Source organism: Trachypithecus francoisi, unplaced genomic scaffold (genome assembly GCF_009764315.1).
Source record: "Trachypithecus francoisi isolate TF-2019V2 unplaced genomic scaffold, Tfra_2.0 Lachesis_group15, whole genome shotgun sequence".
Classification (NCBI taxonomy): Eukaryota; Metazoa; Chordata; class Mammalia; order Primates; family Cercopithecidae; genus Trachypithecus; species Trachypithecus francoisi.
Genome location: NW_022681460.1, coordinates 492,676 through 510,440, shown reverse-complemented (window position 1 = coordinate 510,440; position 17,765 = coordinate 492,676). Strand labels below are relative to the sequence as shown.

The 17,765-nt window shown below is 42.8% G+C and overlaps 1 protein-coding gene across 10 annotated transcripts in view; it reads right to left on the bottom strand.

Moving 5' to 3' along the window:
* The window catches only part of FAM120B (family with sequence similarity 120B), an 83,464-nt gene that overhangs the window by 43,105 nt on the left and 22,594 nt on the right, over positions 1–17,765 (bottom strand). For all 10 annotated transcript variants that reach the window (XR_004442672.1, XM_033234157.1, XM_033234156.1 and 7 more), the window contains 2 exons: positions 14,613–14,714; positions 7,729–7,901 (listed from right to left, as the gene is read on the bottom strand). Coding sequence is in view for 9 of the 10 variants with exons in the window: in XM_033234157.1 (XP_033090048.1) it covers positions 7,729–7,901; positions 14,613–14,714 (275 nt within the window). In the remaining variant the exon portion in view is untranslated. The remainder of the gene's footprint in view (positions 1–7,728; positions 7,902–14,612; positions 14,715–17,765) is intronic.

Genomic DNA, 17,765 nt, shown 5'->3' with positions numbered 1-17,765 from the left:
CCAGCCACCTGCGCAGTAATCAGAAGGCAGAACTGCGCTGCACGGCCACACACAGGATCAGCATCGTCAATACGGAACAGCAGGCAGCGTGTCTCTCCTGGAGTGCCCACCATGGCCTCCCCATTGTTGTGTACACACATGGTTATCAACAACAAAACACATGTATTTTTATTGGTGAGAAAAGTCAGCTTACTGGCTACCACCACTTCTCAAGTCCCACTGTGACGCAATGTTAACCACAGACATCTGCAGATTATCAGACAACAGGAATACTAACCAACAGTGCATGCATGTTATATATAATATCAAAAGAAATATCTTTTTACTTTTTTTTTCCTCCAACGTTTAAGTTTGGGGGTACATGTGCAGGATGTGCAGGCTTTTACACAGGTAAACATGTGCCATGAAGGGTGGCTGCACAGATTATCTCATCACCTAGGTATTAAGCCCGGCATCCATTAGCGATTCTTCCTGATGCTCTCCTTCCCCTCCCCCACCCCCCACAGTCCCCAGTGTGCGCCGTTCCCTGCCATGTGACCCTGTGTTCTCCTCATTCAGCTCCGCCTTATAAGTGAGAACATGCAGTATTTGGTTTTCTGTTCCCGTGTTTGTTTGCTGAGGATTATGGCCTCCAACTCCATCCATGTCCTGCAAAGGACATGATCCAGTTCCTTTTTATGGCTGCATAGTATTCCATGATGTATATGTACCACATTTTCTTTACTCAGTCTATCACTGATATGCATTTGGATTGATTCCATGTCTTTGCTATTGTGAATAGTGCTGCAGTAAACATACGCATGCAGGTGTCTTTATAATAGAATGACTTCTATTCCTTTGGGTAGATTCAATGATGGGATTGCTGGGTCAAATAGTATTTCTGCCTCTAGGTCTTTGAGGAATCACCACAGTCTTTCACAATCGTTGAACTAATTTACACTCCCGCCAACAGTGTAAAAGTGCTCCTGTTTCTCTGCAATCTCACCAGCATTTGTTTTTTGACTTTTTAATAACAGCCATTCTGATTGGCATGAGACAGTATCTCACTGTGGTTTTGATTTGCATTTCTCTAATGATCAGTGATGCTGAACTTTTCTTCATATGTTTGTTGGCTGCATATATATCCATCCCCGCCCCTTTTTTTTTTTTTTTTTTTTTAGGTAGAGTCTCACTCTATTGCCCAGGCTGGAGTTCAGTGTCATGATCTCCACTCACTGCAAGCTCCGCCTCCCAGGTTCCGGACACTTCTTCTGCCTCAGCCTCCTCAGTAGCTGGGATTACAGGTGCCCGCCACCATGCCCGGCTAATTTTTTTTTTTCTTTTTCTGAGATGGGGTTTCACTGTGTTAGCCAGGATGGTCTCAATCTCCCGACCTCGTGATCTGCCTGCCTCAGCCTCCCAAAGTGCTGGGATTACAGGTGTGAGCCACCACGCCCAGCCATATGTCCTCTTTTGAGAAGTGTCTGTTCATGTTTTTTGACTACTTTTTGATGGGATTGTTTGCTTTTTTTTCCTGTAAATTTGTTTAAGTTCCTTGTAGACTGGATATTAGACCTCTGTCAGATGAATAGATAGTAAAAATTTTCTACCATTCTGTAGGTTGTTTACTCTGATGATAGTTTATTTTGCTGTGCAGAGGCTCTTTAATTAGATCCCATCTGTCAGTTTTTGCTTTTGCTGCAATTGCTTTTGGTGTTTTCATCATGAAGTTTTTACCCATGCCTATGTTCTGAATGGTATTGCCTAGATTTTCTTCTAGGGTTTTTATACTTTTGGGTTTACATTTAAGCCTTTAATCCATCTTGAGTTAATTTTTGTATATAGTGTAATGAAGGGATCCAGTTTCAATTTTCTGTATGTGGCTCAGTCAGTTATCCCAGCACCATTAATTAAACAGTGAGTCCTTTTCCTATCGATTATTTTTGTCAAGTTGGTAAAAGATCAGATGGTTGTAGATGTGTCATCTTATTTCTGAGTTCTCTATTCTCTTCCATTGGTCTATGTTTCTGTTCTTGTATGAGTACCATGCTGTTTTGGTTATGGCAGTCTTCTAGTATAGTCTGAAGTCGGGTAGCGTGATGCCTCCAGCTTTGCAAACCTTTTTGGTTAGGATTGTCTTGGCTATTCAGGCTCTTTTTGGGTTCTGTATGCATTTTAAAATAGTTTTTTTCTAATTCTGTGAGGAATGTCAATGGTAGTTTAATGGGAACAGCATTGAATCTATACTTTACTTTGGGTCATATGGCCATTTTCACAATATTGATTCTTCCTATCCATGAGCATGGAATGGTTCTCCATTTGTTTGTGTCCTCTCTGAGTTCTTTGAGCAGTAGTTTTTAGTTCTCCTTGAAGAGATCCTTCACTTCCCTTGTTAGCTGTATTACCAGGTATTTTATTCTTTTTGTAGCAATCGTGAATGGGAGTTTATTTGTGATTCTCTCTCCTGTTGTTGGTGTATAGGAATACTAGCAATTTTATATCCTGAGACTTTGCTGAAGTTGGTTCCCAGGGATAAAGTCAACTACGTCATGGTGGATAAGCTTTTTGATCTGCTGCTGGATTTGGTTTGCCAGTATTTTAGTGAGGATTTTTGCATCAATGTTCATCAAGGATATCGGCCTGCAGTTTTCTCTTTTTGTTCTATCAGGTTTTGGGATCAGGATGACGCTGGCCTCACAGAACAAGTTAGAAAGGTGTCCCTCCTTTTCAATATTTTGGAATAGTTTCAGCAGAAACAGTGCCAGCTCTTCTTTGTACCTCTGGTAGAATTCAGCTGTGAATCCATCTGGTTCTGGATTTTGTTTGATTGGTAAACTATTTATTATTGCCTTAATTTCAGAACTCATTATTGGTCTATTCAGGGATTCAATTTCTTCCTGGTTCAGTCCTGGGAAGGCATATGTGTGTAAGAATTTATCAATTTCATCTAGATTTTCTAGTTTATGTGCATAGAGGTGTTCATAGTATTCTCTGACGGTTGCTTATATTTCTGTGAGGTGAGTGGTGATAACCCCCTTATCATTTCTGATTGTTTTTATTTGATTCTTCTCTCTTATTAGTGTAGCCAGTGGTCTATTAATTTTTTTCAAAAAAACAGCTCCTGGATTTCATGATTTTTTTAAAAGGGTTTTTTTGTGTCTCTGTCTCCTTCAGTTCAGCTCTGATCTTGGTTATTTCTTGTGTTCTGCTAGCTTTGGGGTTTTCTTTTGCTCTTGGTTCTCTAGTTCTTTTAGCAGAGATGTCAGGTGGTTAACCTGAGATCTTTCTAGCATTTAGTGCTATAAATTTCCCTCTTAACATTGCTTTGGCTGCATCCCAGAGATTCCGGTACATTGTCTCTTTGTTCTCATTAATTTTGTTATTTAACCAAGAGTCACTCAGGAGCAGGTTGTTCAATTTCCATGTAGCTGTGTGGTTTTGAGTGAATTTCTTAATCTTGAGTTCGAATTTGACTGCTCTGTGGTCTAAGAGCCTGTTATGATTTCAGCTGTGCTGCATTTGCTGAGAAGTGTTTTACTTCCTATTATGTGATCCATTTCAGAGTAAGTGCCGAGCAGCAATGAGAAGAACGTATATTATGCTGAATTTGGGTGGAGAGTTCTGTAGATATCTATCAGGTCCAAGTGATCCAGAGCTGAGTTCAGTTCCTGAATGTCTTCATTAATGTTCTGTCTTGATGATCTGTCTAATATTTGTCAGTGGGGTGTTAAAGTCTCCCACTGTTATTGTGTGGGAGTCTCTGTGGGTCTCTAAGAACTTGCTTTGTGAATCTGGGTGCTCCTGTACTGGGTGCAATATATACATATGATAGTTAGCTCTTCCTGTTAAATTGAAACCTCTAGCATTATGTAATACTCTTGTCTTTTTTTATCTTTGTTGGTTTAAAGTCTGTTTTGTCAGAAACTAGGATTGCAGTCTCTACTTTTTTCTGTTTTCCATTTGCTTGGTAAATTTTCTTCCAACCCTTTATTTTGAGCCCATGTGTGTCTTTGCACGAGATGGGTCTCTTGAAGACAGCATATGGATGGGTCTTGGCACTTTATCCAGCTTGCCATTCTGTGCCTTTTAACTGGGGCATTTAGCCCATTTACGTTTAGGGTTAGTATTGTTATGTGTGAATCTGATCCTGTCATCATGATGCTAGTTGGCTATTTTGTAGACTTGTTTATGTGGTTGCTTCACAGTATCACTGGTCTGCATACTTTAGTGTGTTTTTGTAGTGGCTGGTAATGGTTTTGCCTTACCATATTTAATGCTTCCTTCAAGAGCTCTTGCAAGGCAAGCCTGTTGATGACAAATTCCCTAAGCATTTGCTTGTCTGAAAAGGATCTTATTTCTCCTTCACTTATGAAGTTAGTTTGGTTGGATATAAAATTCTGGGTTTGAAATTCTTAATAATGTTGAGTATTGGCCCTCAATCTCTTTTGGCTTGTAGAGTTTCTGCTGAGAGGTCCGCTGTTCGTCAGATGGGTTTCCCTTTGTAGGTGACCTGGCCTTTCTCTCTGGCTGCCCTTAACATTTTTTCTTTCATTTCGACCTGGAGAATCTGATGATTATGTGTCTTGGGGTTGATCTTCTCATACAGTATCTTACTGGGGTTTGTATTTTCTGAATCTGAAAGTTGGCCTATCTCGCTAGGTTGAAGAAGTTCTCCTGAATGATATCCTAAAGTATGTTTTCCAACTTGGTTCCATTCTCCCCATCTCTTTCAGGTACCCAGTCAGTTGTAAGTTTGGTCTCTTCATAATCTCATATTTTTTGGAGGTTTTGTTTATTCCTTTTAATTCTTTTGTCTCTATTCTTGTCTGCCTATCTTAATTCAGGAAGACAGTCTTCAAGCTCTGAGATTCTTTCCTCCACTTGGTCTATTCTGCTACTGATACTTGTGGCTGCACTGTGAAGTTCTTGTGTTGTGTTTTTCAGCTCCATCAAGTTGGTTATGCTCCTCTCTAAACCGGCTATTATGGCTATCAGCTCCTGCAGTTTTATCACATTTCTTAGCTTCTTTGCATTGGATTACAACATGCTCCTTTAGCTTGGCGAAGTTCATTATTGGCCACCTTCTGAAGCCTACTTCTGTCAATTCAGGCATTGTAGCCTCGGCCCAGTTCTGTGTCCTTGCTGGAGAGGTGTTTGCAGTCACGTGGAGGAGAAAAGGCACGCTGGCCTTTTCAGTTTTCAGCATCTTTGCATTGATTCTTTCTCATCTTTATAGGCTTATCTACCTTTGTCTTCGAGGTCTCTAACCCTATCCCTAACCTTTGAATGAGGTTTTTGTGGGAGGTTGCTGTTTTCTGTTTTTCTTTTAACAGGCCATTCTACCGTAGGGCTGTTGCGGTTTGCTGGAGGTCCACTCCAGATGCCAGTTGCCTCAGTTTCTCCCATACCTGGAGGTATAACCAGTGAACACTGTGAAACAGCAAAGATGGCAGCCAGCTCCTTCCTCTGGAAGCTCCATCCTAGCGGTTACTGACCTGTTGCTGGCCCGCATCCACCTGTAGGAGGTGGCTGGAGACCCTTATTGGGAGGACTCACCCAGTCAGGAGAACAGGATCAGGGATCTGGCTGCTTTTTGGTAGAGTTGATGTGCTGCACTGGAGGTGGGGGTCCCTTCCTCATCTGGACTGCCTGTATTCTCCAAAGCTGGCAGGCTGGAGCAGGTGAATTGACTGAACTGAGGCCTCCCCTCTTCCTGGAAACTTGGACCCATCTAAGGCAGACTCCAATTCACTGCCATTGGCTGGCTAGGATTCCCAGCCAGTGGGTCTTAAATTGTGAGGTGCCATGGAAGCGGAGCCTGCAGAATGATGCCGTTTGGCTCCCTGGATTCAGCCCTTTTCCTAGGGATATGTACGGACAGATTTCTTGTCTTGCCAGGGATCCCAGAGCCGGAGTATGTAAAACTCTGGGGTCTCTGTGTATGCCTGAGCGGCTGCTCTGCTGAGACTCCAAACAGCTCTGTGTATTGGACCCAAGGCCCTGGTGGCATGGGCTCATGAAGGGATCTGACACGCAGGTTGCAAAGATCCATGGGAGAAGCATGGTTTCCCAGGCAGGGTGGCACAATCCTTCATGGCTTCCCCTGGCTGGGGGTGGGGGTTCCTCTGGCTCCACACTGTTCCCAGGTGGGGACCTGCCCTCCACCCCGGTTTACTTTGTTCCCTGTGGGTTGTGTTGTCTGCCTAGTCAGTCCCAGTGTGAACATCTGAGCGTTTCAGTTGAAGGTGTTGAATTCACTTGCCCCTTTTTGCTCCTCTTGGTGAGAGCCATGGACCGTGGCTTTTCTAATCGGCCATCTTGGATTCATCTCCTCTCTTTTTACATTTACATTTTAAATAGTTCCTGCCATCCTATATTAATTTATAATCTGCTATGTCTTGAGCAAATAAAGAAGTAATCTACTCAAAATGGTAATGCAAAAACTAAGGTTTACATGGCATGTGCATGTGAAACCAATAATGCAGCAACAAAACCTCTAAGCACTACTCAGCCATATCATGTCTTACAAAATGCAAAATGCAGAGCAAGCTATAGAATGGGCAGAACCAAAAGGACATTCAGAAAGAAAAAAATCAGTCCAAGATTCCCTTGAGACGTAATTCTACAATAAGAGTACATTTCTTAAAGACAATCAATAATTTGTAAAGTAAATTCGGGTTTGAAAAAAGAATTATATAATTTTCTAATCCAGATAAGTGAACACCGAATGGCTATGCCAATGGAGACCCACCATCCAGGGAGGTCAGAGAAGCCGGGACGATGGCTTGAAGGAGTGAAGAAAGCTTATGAGACGTCTCAACCGCCTGAAGAAGTAGACACTTTGTCAATAGTGGGACAAAAATCATCTTAAATCACAGAGCCAGGGAGGCAGGTGGGGAGGAGCGACGCAGAGAAAGAGGGGCTGGGAGATGCGAGCGTTCTCAACCTTTCTCTTACTAAAGGTGTCCAAGCAATATTGTGCATGTAGAATAGTAGAATTCTAATAGTAGAAAACTATTAAAAAGGCGAATCTTTTAACTGACCTTTATGATTTTCACATATAAACTAGGTATAAAGCTAATGCAAAAGAAGCAGTTCATCTTGTTGAGTGAGCCTAAAACGAAGGTTCTAGCACTACAATGCCTAGCGCAGCTGGATGGGAGGACATAAATGATGAAGGTCATGACACCACCAGCTGATACCGCCCCAACAGCCCTAGGAAGCAGCTACTATGATTATCTCATTTTCAGATTAGAAAATGAAGGCATACAATCAGTAAACATTTGCTGGATGATGGAATGAAACTGACATAGGAAAAAGCTGAAGTAATCTGCCCAAAGGCAAAGAGCTACGAGAAGCTAGGTCTCTAGCTGGTCCTTTCTCACCTTTACACTAAAACCCAGAAACAAGAACCACCACCCAAACCATGCCACGAGGACAGAGGAGGTACACTATGGTCCACAAAGTTAGAGAAAGTTTAGTCAAGGCCAAAGCAGCTTCCATCACCTGCAAGATTTCCTAAGTCTCTAACGCAATCTCTAAAGCTGAGGTAGTGACAGGGTTTCTCGTACGTATTTTGCCATACAATCTTCTTTTCAGTTTTAGAGCACCTCAAAGGACTAATACTGTTCCATGGAACGGACATTGGAAAAAGACGATCCGGGACACCAGCCATGGCAATATCCCACACACTCCCCCTCATAAAGTAAGCGCAGGCTACAGTGACTAGAATGGGCAGCCGGACATTACCTGGACAAAGAGGTAGATCAAGAGGCAGCACAAAGCTTGAAACGGGCTTTCGACAGCCTGCAGTTCTTCTCTTGAGGAGGAAAGGTTGAAACAGGCGAGGAGTGTGTCCAAGCGCCGAACCTGTATTTCTGGCTCTTGGTTCAGCCATAATATTTTCAAACTAGGCGTTCCCCCTAGTTAAGAAAAAAAGTCCATTAACTATTGTTCTTTGCAGCACAGAGTTATAATATGCTCCTTGTAGAAATACAGTAAAAGGAAACAAATCTCATCCCTTCCTGGTGTAAAATGAACTAGAAAGTAAACATGATCAGATTCCTGTTTTTTAAAAGCCCAAACCTAAAGGGCTGGCATACGTACGTGTCAATGAAAACATTCCTTCTTTTTGTAATGACTAAATTGTGAGGGATACTGCACTTCCAACCGCTGAGAATGCTTTCAGAGCATCTTTCAAATGCACTGTCTCAAGGATACAACAAAGCACTGCTGCCCTGCAGTATCACAGCTCTGTGGGGCACCAGCATGAAACGCCATCCATCTACCCCTTTAGGTCACTCTCTTACTCTCCTGAAGTAACGGTTTTCAACCCTTCGTGTGGAAAAGAATCAGCTGTAGAGATTATTTTTAAAAATGCATTTTCCTGGGATCTATATGCAGAAACTCTGATTTGATTCGACAGGTGTGGGTGCCTGGAAGTCTGCATTTTCACAACCCAGAAGACGTGCAGGCAATCTGTGAACCCCAGGCTTTGGAAAGCACTTTCCTAAAACTACTAAACAAACAGAAATTCCTAAAACGTAATTTTTAGTGTTTCACGTCTATATTTTATATATATGTTTAAATTATTAAAATCAAAAGAAAAAAGGCCTTACTCATTTACTTAAGCCATGACAAATGATGACGACTTACGCAGAGTTGCAGATGCAGGTGCAGCTCTGCCTCCACACTGACAAACAGAAAGGTGCTGTTCATAAGGTCAGACTTGTTCATCTGTGACTGGCGAGATGGCCTCCCTTGCTATCCACAGCTGTGATTTTCTGTGAGGGCCACTTGACAATAAAATATATGCCAAAAGCTCAAAGCTGGCTGGGATCTAAATGTCCCTTTTGTTTACTAAGGAAACAGAACCTACTAACCAAATGGCTTCAGAGTCAAATGACCTACAAAAGGAAATTCTTCTCTTTCTTTTCTTACGTTTCCCACGATGGCAGTGACTACTCTCAGTGGTGTATCTCCCGCCATCAGAAGTGAAACAACTCAACAAAACTCACTTGCAATTCCAAAATGGCTGATGTATTCCCTCCACCTGATAAGCTTTTCTTCTCTAAAGAGAAAGCAAATGCTAAAGATAATTAGCAAACACAAAACAACAGTAGTACTTCAGAGATGAGTCCGAGACAATCACAAGTGTCAGTAATGACTTCTTAGAAACATACTTTCAAGAGAATAATCAACTCAGGCAAAGTATGCAGCCTCCGGACTGTGAAAGACAGTGTAGCAACTCCTCAAGAGTCTAGCCACAGAAATACCATTTGACCCAGCAATCCCATTACTAGGTATATACCCAAAGGTATAAATCTTTCTACCATAAAGACACACGCACATATATGTTTACTGCGGCACTATTCACAATAACAAAGACTTGGAACCAAACCAAATGCCCATCAATGATAGACTGGACAAACACAATGTGGCACATATACACCACAGCATACTATGCAGCCATAAAAAAGAATGAGTTCATGTCCTTTGCAGGGACACAGATGAAACTGGAAACCATCATCCTCAGCAAACACCGCATGTCCTCACTCGTACGTGGAAGTCGAACAATGAGAGCACATGGACACAGGGAGGGGACACCACACACCAGCACCTGCTGGGGGGTCGGGGGCAAGGGGAGGGAGAGCATTAGGACAAATACCTAATGCAGGTGGGGCTTAAAACCTAGATGATGGGCTGATAGGTGCAGCAAACCTCCATGGCACATGTATACCTCTGTAACAATCCTGCAAGTTCTGCACATGTATCCCAGAACTCAAATTTAAAAAAAAACAAAAAAACTCAAAAAACCCTGACTACGCACATGCAAAGTGAATCTTTAGATGAGCAACTTCAAAAGCCTATTTATAATAAGCAAAAAAATTCATTCATATATAAACAGAATACATTTATATCTCAATCCATCAAACTCTATACTTATATGGATAAGTATTCTAATTTCATGCTTGCAAAAATGACATCATTACACCATTCCCATCTGCATTCAACAGTGAAAGTGGCTATAAAAAGCAGTAAATGCAAAATTTAACCCTTGTGACTCTAATGTGAATTTGTTAACACATTTGACAAAGCTTCACACTGTTTTTCACAAGTTGGTGAAAAACCGCTTTTGAGATTTTAACCAATTTATGTTGATCTGCGATGGTAGGGGTGGTTTCAGACACTGGCAGCCACATAAGCAGAGCCCCACCAAGGCCAGGCACAGGCACACCCACACCCCAGCTTCCTTAAGTGCATGTGCACACACACACACACACACCAGCTTCCTTAAGTGCATGTGCGCACACACACACACCAGCTTCCTTAAGTGCATGTGCACACACACACACACACACACACACACACCCCAGCTTCCTTTTACCACTCACAGAAGCCTCCAAGACTTGTTGAGACTTTCTTGACTGACCTGTATGCAACAAGGGTCAGATGAAAACCTTCAACAATGTATGTAAGATGAGGTGAACAAGAAAGCCACCGCAACTGTCTGATAGCAAATGACAGATTGAATCAAATACGTGGTCTTTTTTTCATGAAATGCATGACTTACCCTCATTTCATTTTATAAAATAGCCTTCTAAGATATTCTGCAATTCTGGTAAATCAAATGTGTATAGGCAAGAAATACTAAGCTTTCTGATTTTTTTTTTTTGAGACGGAGTCTCGCTCTGTCGCCCAGGCTGGAGTGCAGTGGCGCGATCTCGGCTCACTGCAAGCTCCACCTCCCGGGTTCACGCCATTCTCCTGCCTCAGCCTCCCGAGTAGCTGGGACTACAGACGCCGCCACCTCGCCCGGCTAGTTTTTTGTATTTTTTAGTAGAGACGGGGTTTCATCGTGTTAGCCAAGATGGTCTTGATCTCCTGACCTCGTGATCTGCCCGTCTCTGCCTCCCAAAGTGCTGGGATTACAGGCTTGAGCCACCGCGCCCGGCCGCTTTCTGATTGTTGAACACCACTTTAAAAAGGTCCTTCAAGATAGACAAATTACCAATTAGATGTGTGCATTAGTTTTCCTAGGTTTCTAAAATAAGGATATGCTTAAAGTAACTTAAACAATGACACTTACAAGAGAAAAAAAGCCATCAGCACTTTGAAAATGAAGAATTGACAAATCTACAATTCTGGAGACTGAAAAGCCAATTTCAAACATTTGCCTTTGGTGTGGGCCAAGACTCCCACCCAAAGAATGGAGAACGTCAGGAAAGTGAGTAAGAGGAGTGAGAGCAGTGTGCTGGGAAAGGGTAGACACACATGCACAGATCAAGGACCTTCACGAGCTGGGTTTGGGAAATGGAAGCTAAACTGTGTTATGAGAAACATCATCTTCCATGATATATTGTAAAGGAAATGAAATGTATATATATCCTATAGACATGCTCCCACACACACACACAGAAAGGAAGTGTAGTATATATGTCCTGTAGACATGCTCCCACACGCACACATGGAAACGAAGTGTAGTATATATGACCTGTAGACATGCTCCCACACGCACACATATAAAGATGGGGCTCATACGCTGGGCAGTGGCTCACACCTGTAATCCCAACATTTTGGGAGGCAGAAGCGGATGGATCACTTGAGGCCAGGAGTTTGAGACCAGCCTGGCCAACAAGGCGAAACCCAGTCTCTACTAAAAATACAAAAATTAGCTGGGTGTGGTGGCATGTGCCTGTAGTCAGCTACTCAGGACACGGAGGTTGCAGTGAGCTGAGATTGTGCCACTGCACTCCAGTCTGGGCAACAGAGTGAGACTCTGTCTCAAAAAAAAAAAAAAAAAAAGATGAGGCCCACAGAAATACACACATGTAAATAAGCTCCCTGAATAAAACAAACCAGCGTCTTGGTCCATCTGAGATGCTACGGCAAAACACCATAAATGAGGTAGCTTATAACAGCAGAAAATTTCTGGAGGCTGGAAGTCCAAGATCAAGGTGCCAGCATGGTTTGTTTCTGGTGAGGCCCTGCTTCCTGGTTCACAGATGGCACATGGCACTTTCACATGGAACAAGGGGCCTCTTTTATAAGGGCAGGAATCGCATCTAATCACCTCTTTCCCTCCCAAAGGCCCACCTCCAAATACCATCACATTAGTGATTAAGTTTTCAACACAGGAATTTGGCGGGGGGTGGAGGGGGGTTACAAACATTCAAACCATAGCACCCAGGAATGAGATTTCTTTTTCTGCTCCCTGGCTGGTTAATTTTGATTATTTCCCCTTCCTAATTTTTAACTAATTTCTATCTTTTTTTCTGCACTTCCACTTTGTTGAAAAATACTTGTGATTCCTTTTATTTCTACAATTCAGGAAATCAAACATTAAATCACATGTGCCTTCAGAGGAAAAAGCTTTTAAAAAAGAAAAAGAACATGGGCCACTATATTGAAAAACTCACTGAAAATGCAGCACCCATGAGATTACCCTTATCAAAACTGTCTTAGAAGAACAAGGAAAATCAGGTGTGGGTGTCATTTGGGAAAAACCGGCTCTAATGGTGTGACAAGAACCTTTTGCAGGTTTTCCTGACAGGTGGGAGGGGAAGCCCCATCGGCAGGATCTCACTTTCTTTTTTGAGATGGAGTCTTGCTGTTGTCGCCCGGGCCAGAGATCTCAGCTCACTGCAACCTCCGCCTCCAGGGTTCCAGCAATTCTCCTGCCTCAGCCTCTTGAGTAGCTGAGATTACAGGTGCCTGCCACTACACCTGGCTAATTTTTGTATTTTTAGTAGAGACAGGGTTTCACCATATTGGCCAGGCTGGTCTCAAACTCCTGACCTCAGGTGACCCATCTGCCATGGCCTCCCGAAGTGCTGGGATTACAGGTGTGAGCACCCACCCCACCCGGCTGATCTCAACTGTTTTTAATCGTATGTTGTATTCATGTGAATACTTGTGACAGGAAATTGGATGCTCTGTTTTCCATTTTCGTTTAAAATCATTTGGCAATATTCCTCATAGACACTGAAAAGCATTTTAAATTTAAAATATTCTCTTTTTAATTATCGCTAATGCAAGTGTAAATAAGGAGTCATCCATTGAAATAACCTGGAATAAAAATTCAGTAATAGTGGTGGAAACCAGTGTGTCTGAGACGTGGCCCTCCGTGTAAAAGTTCAAATCCTATGTCCAGAGTAACAGCTGTGGAAATGAGTGTGTCTGAGACGTGGCCCTCCGTGTAAAAGTTCAAATCCTATGTCCAGAGTAACAGCTGTGGAAATGAGTGTGTCTGAGACGTGGCCCTCCGTGTAGGGCACAGGCTTCTGGAGTTCCTTCCAGAAGAGAACCCAACGTGTGGTCCACGGGCTACACACACGCTTCCCACTCCCAGAGTGCAACGGAGGATGTTTTCACAAGCTCTGAAGTAGTCTCCCTCTAATACACAATTTCTGGAATTTATTAAAACGTTCTATAGAGTGGCCTTTAAAATTAATTCTTGACACAATGACGAATAGTCAAATGTTCTCTTTAATTCAAACAATGAAGAGATATGTAATAGTCATTTTCCATATAATATTTGGAAAGATACTATAAGATGAAAATTACATACATAATAAAACATTTTTGGAAAATTATTTTGGCTATCCTTTTAAAAAATGCTGCTTAACGTAAAAACAAATGTCAGTGCATTTTAATTATGTTTCTGTGATAAGTACTTTTAGGGTTTTGGTCTACGATTGATTAACAGAATAAGGAACACTCCCTACAATAGCTTTTCTCAACTTCTCTCTCAATACAATTCCATTTATTTAAAAACCATTTATACTGCTCAGATCCATACTTTGTAAATTACAGGTTCATGTGATGGAAAATAATAGCGACACCAGAGAATTCAATGTATATGAAAATGGAATAGCAAAACTGTACGAAAATATTCGTTCCGTGAAACAGTGATGTGAGCCACTAAAAGCAAACTCTGAAGCTTAGCCTCCTCTTCTTTAACTGTTTGTATGTAGAACCCTACCCCGACACTTGTACATTCCTGACCAGTTTCAGATACTACGAACTCACAGAAAGAAAGGCTGTTCTTTGGATACACTTCAGCTAATCTGTAGGTGAACTTTGTTTTTCCTTACCTCTCATTAAGTTTTAAGATACTATTCATGAAAATATAACCTTTTTTCCAGTTAAAATAACCCTCCTTTATCTTCTCTTTCTGGTTCCAGAACTCATCAAAATATACTTTCAGTGGTGGGGAAAAGATAAGACTGTTGATTCCAGCAGAATATCAAGAATCTATCCCGCTAAACTCCATGGACGTCTACCAAGCAACAACTGGATGTCAGGCACTGGGGCTGCGGCAGCAACGTGCCTTGACCACGGCCATCCTTCTGTCTCCTTTCTCTCTACACTGCTGTGGACCTAGACCAGGGTGGATGGATAAAGAGGCAGAGCACCGCCGCAGATGGTCCAGGGTAAACCTGCCACAGCATCTTCCTTCCATTATTTTAGGACTTTATTAGATGGATACATTAATCATGAGCCAAGAGTTTAAATAAAAACTAGTATTTGTGCAGTTCTGGTAAAAGATGCTTTCCATAACTGATCCATTCTTAGACTTTTATCATAGAATGGGAAGATCTGTGGTTCATTTAAAGAAAGGCTGTCTGTACCTGGAACAGTCACCTGCAGTGGCCTGACGAGGTCCGGGTGCCTCAGTGGGTTCCCAGGATATACAAACCACTCCTTGACAGCCGGGCAGGTGCTGGCAACATCTGAAGAAAAAGAGTTGGGTCAGTAGATGTGCGAGAGCATGCGTCACCAGGCTCACAGTGTCACAGACCCAGCTCTGCCCAGGTGCCCAATTCAAAGTCCATAAATAGGTGAGCTCTCAAATCCAAGGTGACTGAGTAACCTTAGTTATCCAACAATTAATTTCTTATCCTCCAATCTGAAGGTAACCTGTTCATTCCATCAAGAACCATACTCTGTGGAACCGACAAAATCCTCAAGATAACCTGGGTAAGTAAACAATAATATGGGAGAGAGAGTTTACCATGTTAATGACTCCTACAATGTCCTTCCTCCCTACCCCCCCCCACACTGTTCCAGAAAACACTTAAAAGAAAACTACTGGAATTTGACAGTCAACATGCATACAGTTCTTTGAAGCAAGAGCAGGTAAAGAAGACAGTGGGTGTAGCTGAGGAACTCTAAAGGGAGGAGGTCAGCAGCGAGCAGGTGCTTAAGGGGGAAGGGAAGAAGAGGTGGTGTCCCTAGATGCCAGACATTCCAGCACAAATGGGATCATCAGTCAGACAGCTGGTGCAGCTGGGCAGAGGGCTTCGATGCGGGGCAGAGAGGGCAGTGGGCTGTATCCAGGGCTGGGGGAAGCAGGCCTTGATGAAGAGAAGAAGAGGGGGCACTTTTGTATGAAAGAGCTGAGAAATGAAGTGGAGAGATGTTCCCTTAAAGTAGAAGAAAAAGACAAAAACAGGAATCAAAGATGAAGAAAGAGAATATCAATCCAGGAAGCCCCACCTGCATTTCACAGCAGTTCTAGGAGAGAACTGAGACAACAGAGATTTGCTAAACACAGGATAAAGAGAACATCTCAAAACCTTCTAAGAAAAAAAAGTCAGCAAAACAGGAACAGGAATCACTCCAGCACTGGACTTTGCACTCGGCATTATCAGCACCTGTGACGCCACAGGACTGTGGCGGTGGCTGTGATGAAGAAGAGTTACTGAGCAGGGGACCATGGTGGTGGGCACTTGCGAATGGGCAGAGCCACCGACCTGCCTTCCTACCGTCTACACCAGAACTGAAGAAATGGTTCTAGCAACTGCATTCATGTGATGGACGATGGGCAGGGCCAGATTGTAATCCCAGACAGAAGGAAAACAACTATCATGCCAATTTTCTGCCCATAGGCACTGTCCAGATTGTATCCTAGTGAGGGACGTAGTTCCTCACATGAGGACACAGAGACTGGAGATCAAGACTATTGAGGCCACCATCTGCAGGGCAGAGCACCAGAGAGCAGGGCAGCGTGCAGACAGCAAGTGCTCTTCAGCCTCTGGCTGAAGAGAGAGCTATCGGGTTTAGGGTAAGACTCAGAGAAGCCAGGCAAGGTCCGGGGGCTGACCAACCAATGGAGCTTGCATGGGGCTTGAAGATAGCGGAGTTTCCACCATCAGCAAACATGAAGAGACCTCGTCCTACACCTCGGGCACTCTGGTGATGGCCCGGGAGGCCCTGTCTTAGGATAGGCCTGTGCTAGCTGTAAAGTGAAAGCCACAGTGGACACAGCCTAATAAAGTGTAAAGGCAAAGTCTCGGAAGGAGCAGGCAGAGTAACTGCCTGACAGAACAAAACTCAACACTCTTCTTAGTATCCAAAATGTTCTAGCATCCAATCAAAAAATGCTAGACGTGAAAGTAAGCAAAACTATGTGGACCCTGTGGGAGGAAGTCAATAAATGGCCCAGAGGAAGAGGCAAAAGAGACTGAGAAAGACAAAATCTTATTTTAAACATGCTCATGTCTTCCAAATTTGATAGGAAATTATCAACCCATAGATTCAGGAAGCTCAAGAATCCCATAAGGGAGCGGAGTGAACCTTACTTAAAATCCAGCAAACAGGAGAGGAATTGTAAAGACAGCCAGAGGAAAAAAAGCCATGATACACATGGGGAACAATGATAAATGTTCCTTGTGAGCCTTGTTGTCTCACAAGAAAGTACACAAGCCAGGAGAAAATACAGAACTACCTAAAATTCTATATGCAGCAAAACTGTACCCCCCAGACAAAGATGAACTGCAGTCCCGCAGGGCATAACGACGATCCGGTTAGTGACGGACTGCATACACATTCCTGGTGACGCCTTGATGATCCTGACCCCGTGGAGTCCTAGACTAAATTTGTGTGCTTGTGTCTGAGTTTTTAACAAAGAAGTTTAAAAAAATTAAAAATTTCTAAAGTATGAATTCAGGAGGTAGAGTTAAAAAATTTTCCAACAGAAAAAGGCTTATACAATGACATAAAGAATTTTTTGTCCAGTTGTATAATGTATTTGTATTTTAAGTTAGGTGTTAATTACAAAAGAGTCAAAAAGTTAAACAAATTTAAGTTTATAAAGTAAAAAAGTTAGAGTAAGGTTAATTTATTATTGAGGAAAGAAATATTTTTTATGAATGTATGATAGCCCTAAGTGTGCAGTATGTATAAAGCCTACAGCAGTGTACGGTCGTGTCCTGGTCTTCCCATTCACTCTCCACGCACTCACTGGAGTCACTGGAGCAGCCTGCGTGTGCATTGTGTATAAAGCCTACAGCAGTGTACGGTCGTGTCCTGGCCTGCCCATTCACTCTCCATTTGCTCACCCAGCGGACTCATCAGAGCAGCCCGTGTGTGCAGTGTGTATAAAGGCTACAGCAGTGTACGGTCGTGTCCTGACTTCCCATTCACTCCCCACTCGCTCACCAGCCTCACCAGAGCAGCTGGTGTGTGCAGTGTGTATAAAGCCTACAGCAGTGTATGGTCATGTCCTGGCTTCCCACTCACTTCCCACTCACTCATGGACTCATGAGAGCAGCTTGTGTGTGCAGTGTGTATAAAGCCTATAATTTAAAGTAGATATTGGCAAACTACCAGCTCATGGGTCAAATCTGCCTGCTTTTATACAGTCTGAAAACTAATAATGTTTTTCATATTTTTTTAATGGTTGGAAAAAAATGTTTTTAAGAATATTTTGGCCGGGCACGGTGGCTCAAGCCTGTAATCCCAGCACTTTGGGAGGCTGAGACGGGCGGATCACGAGGTCA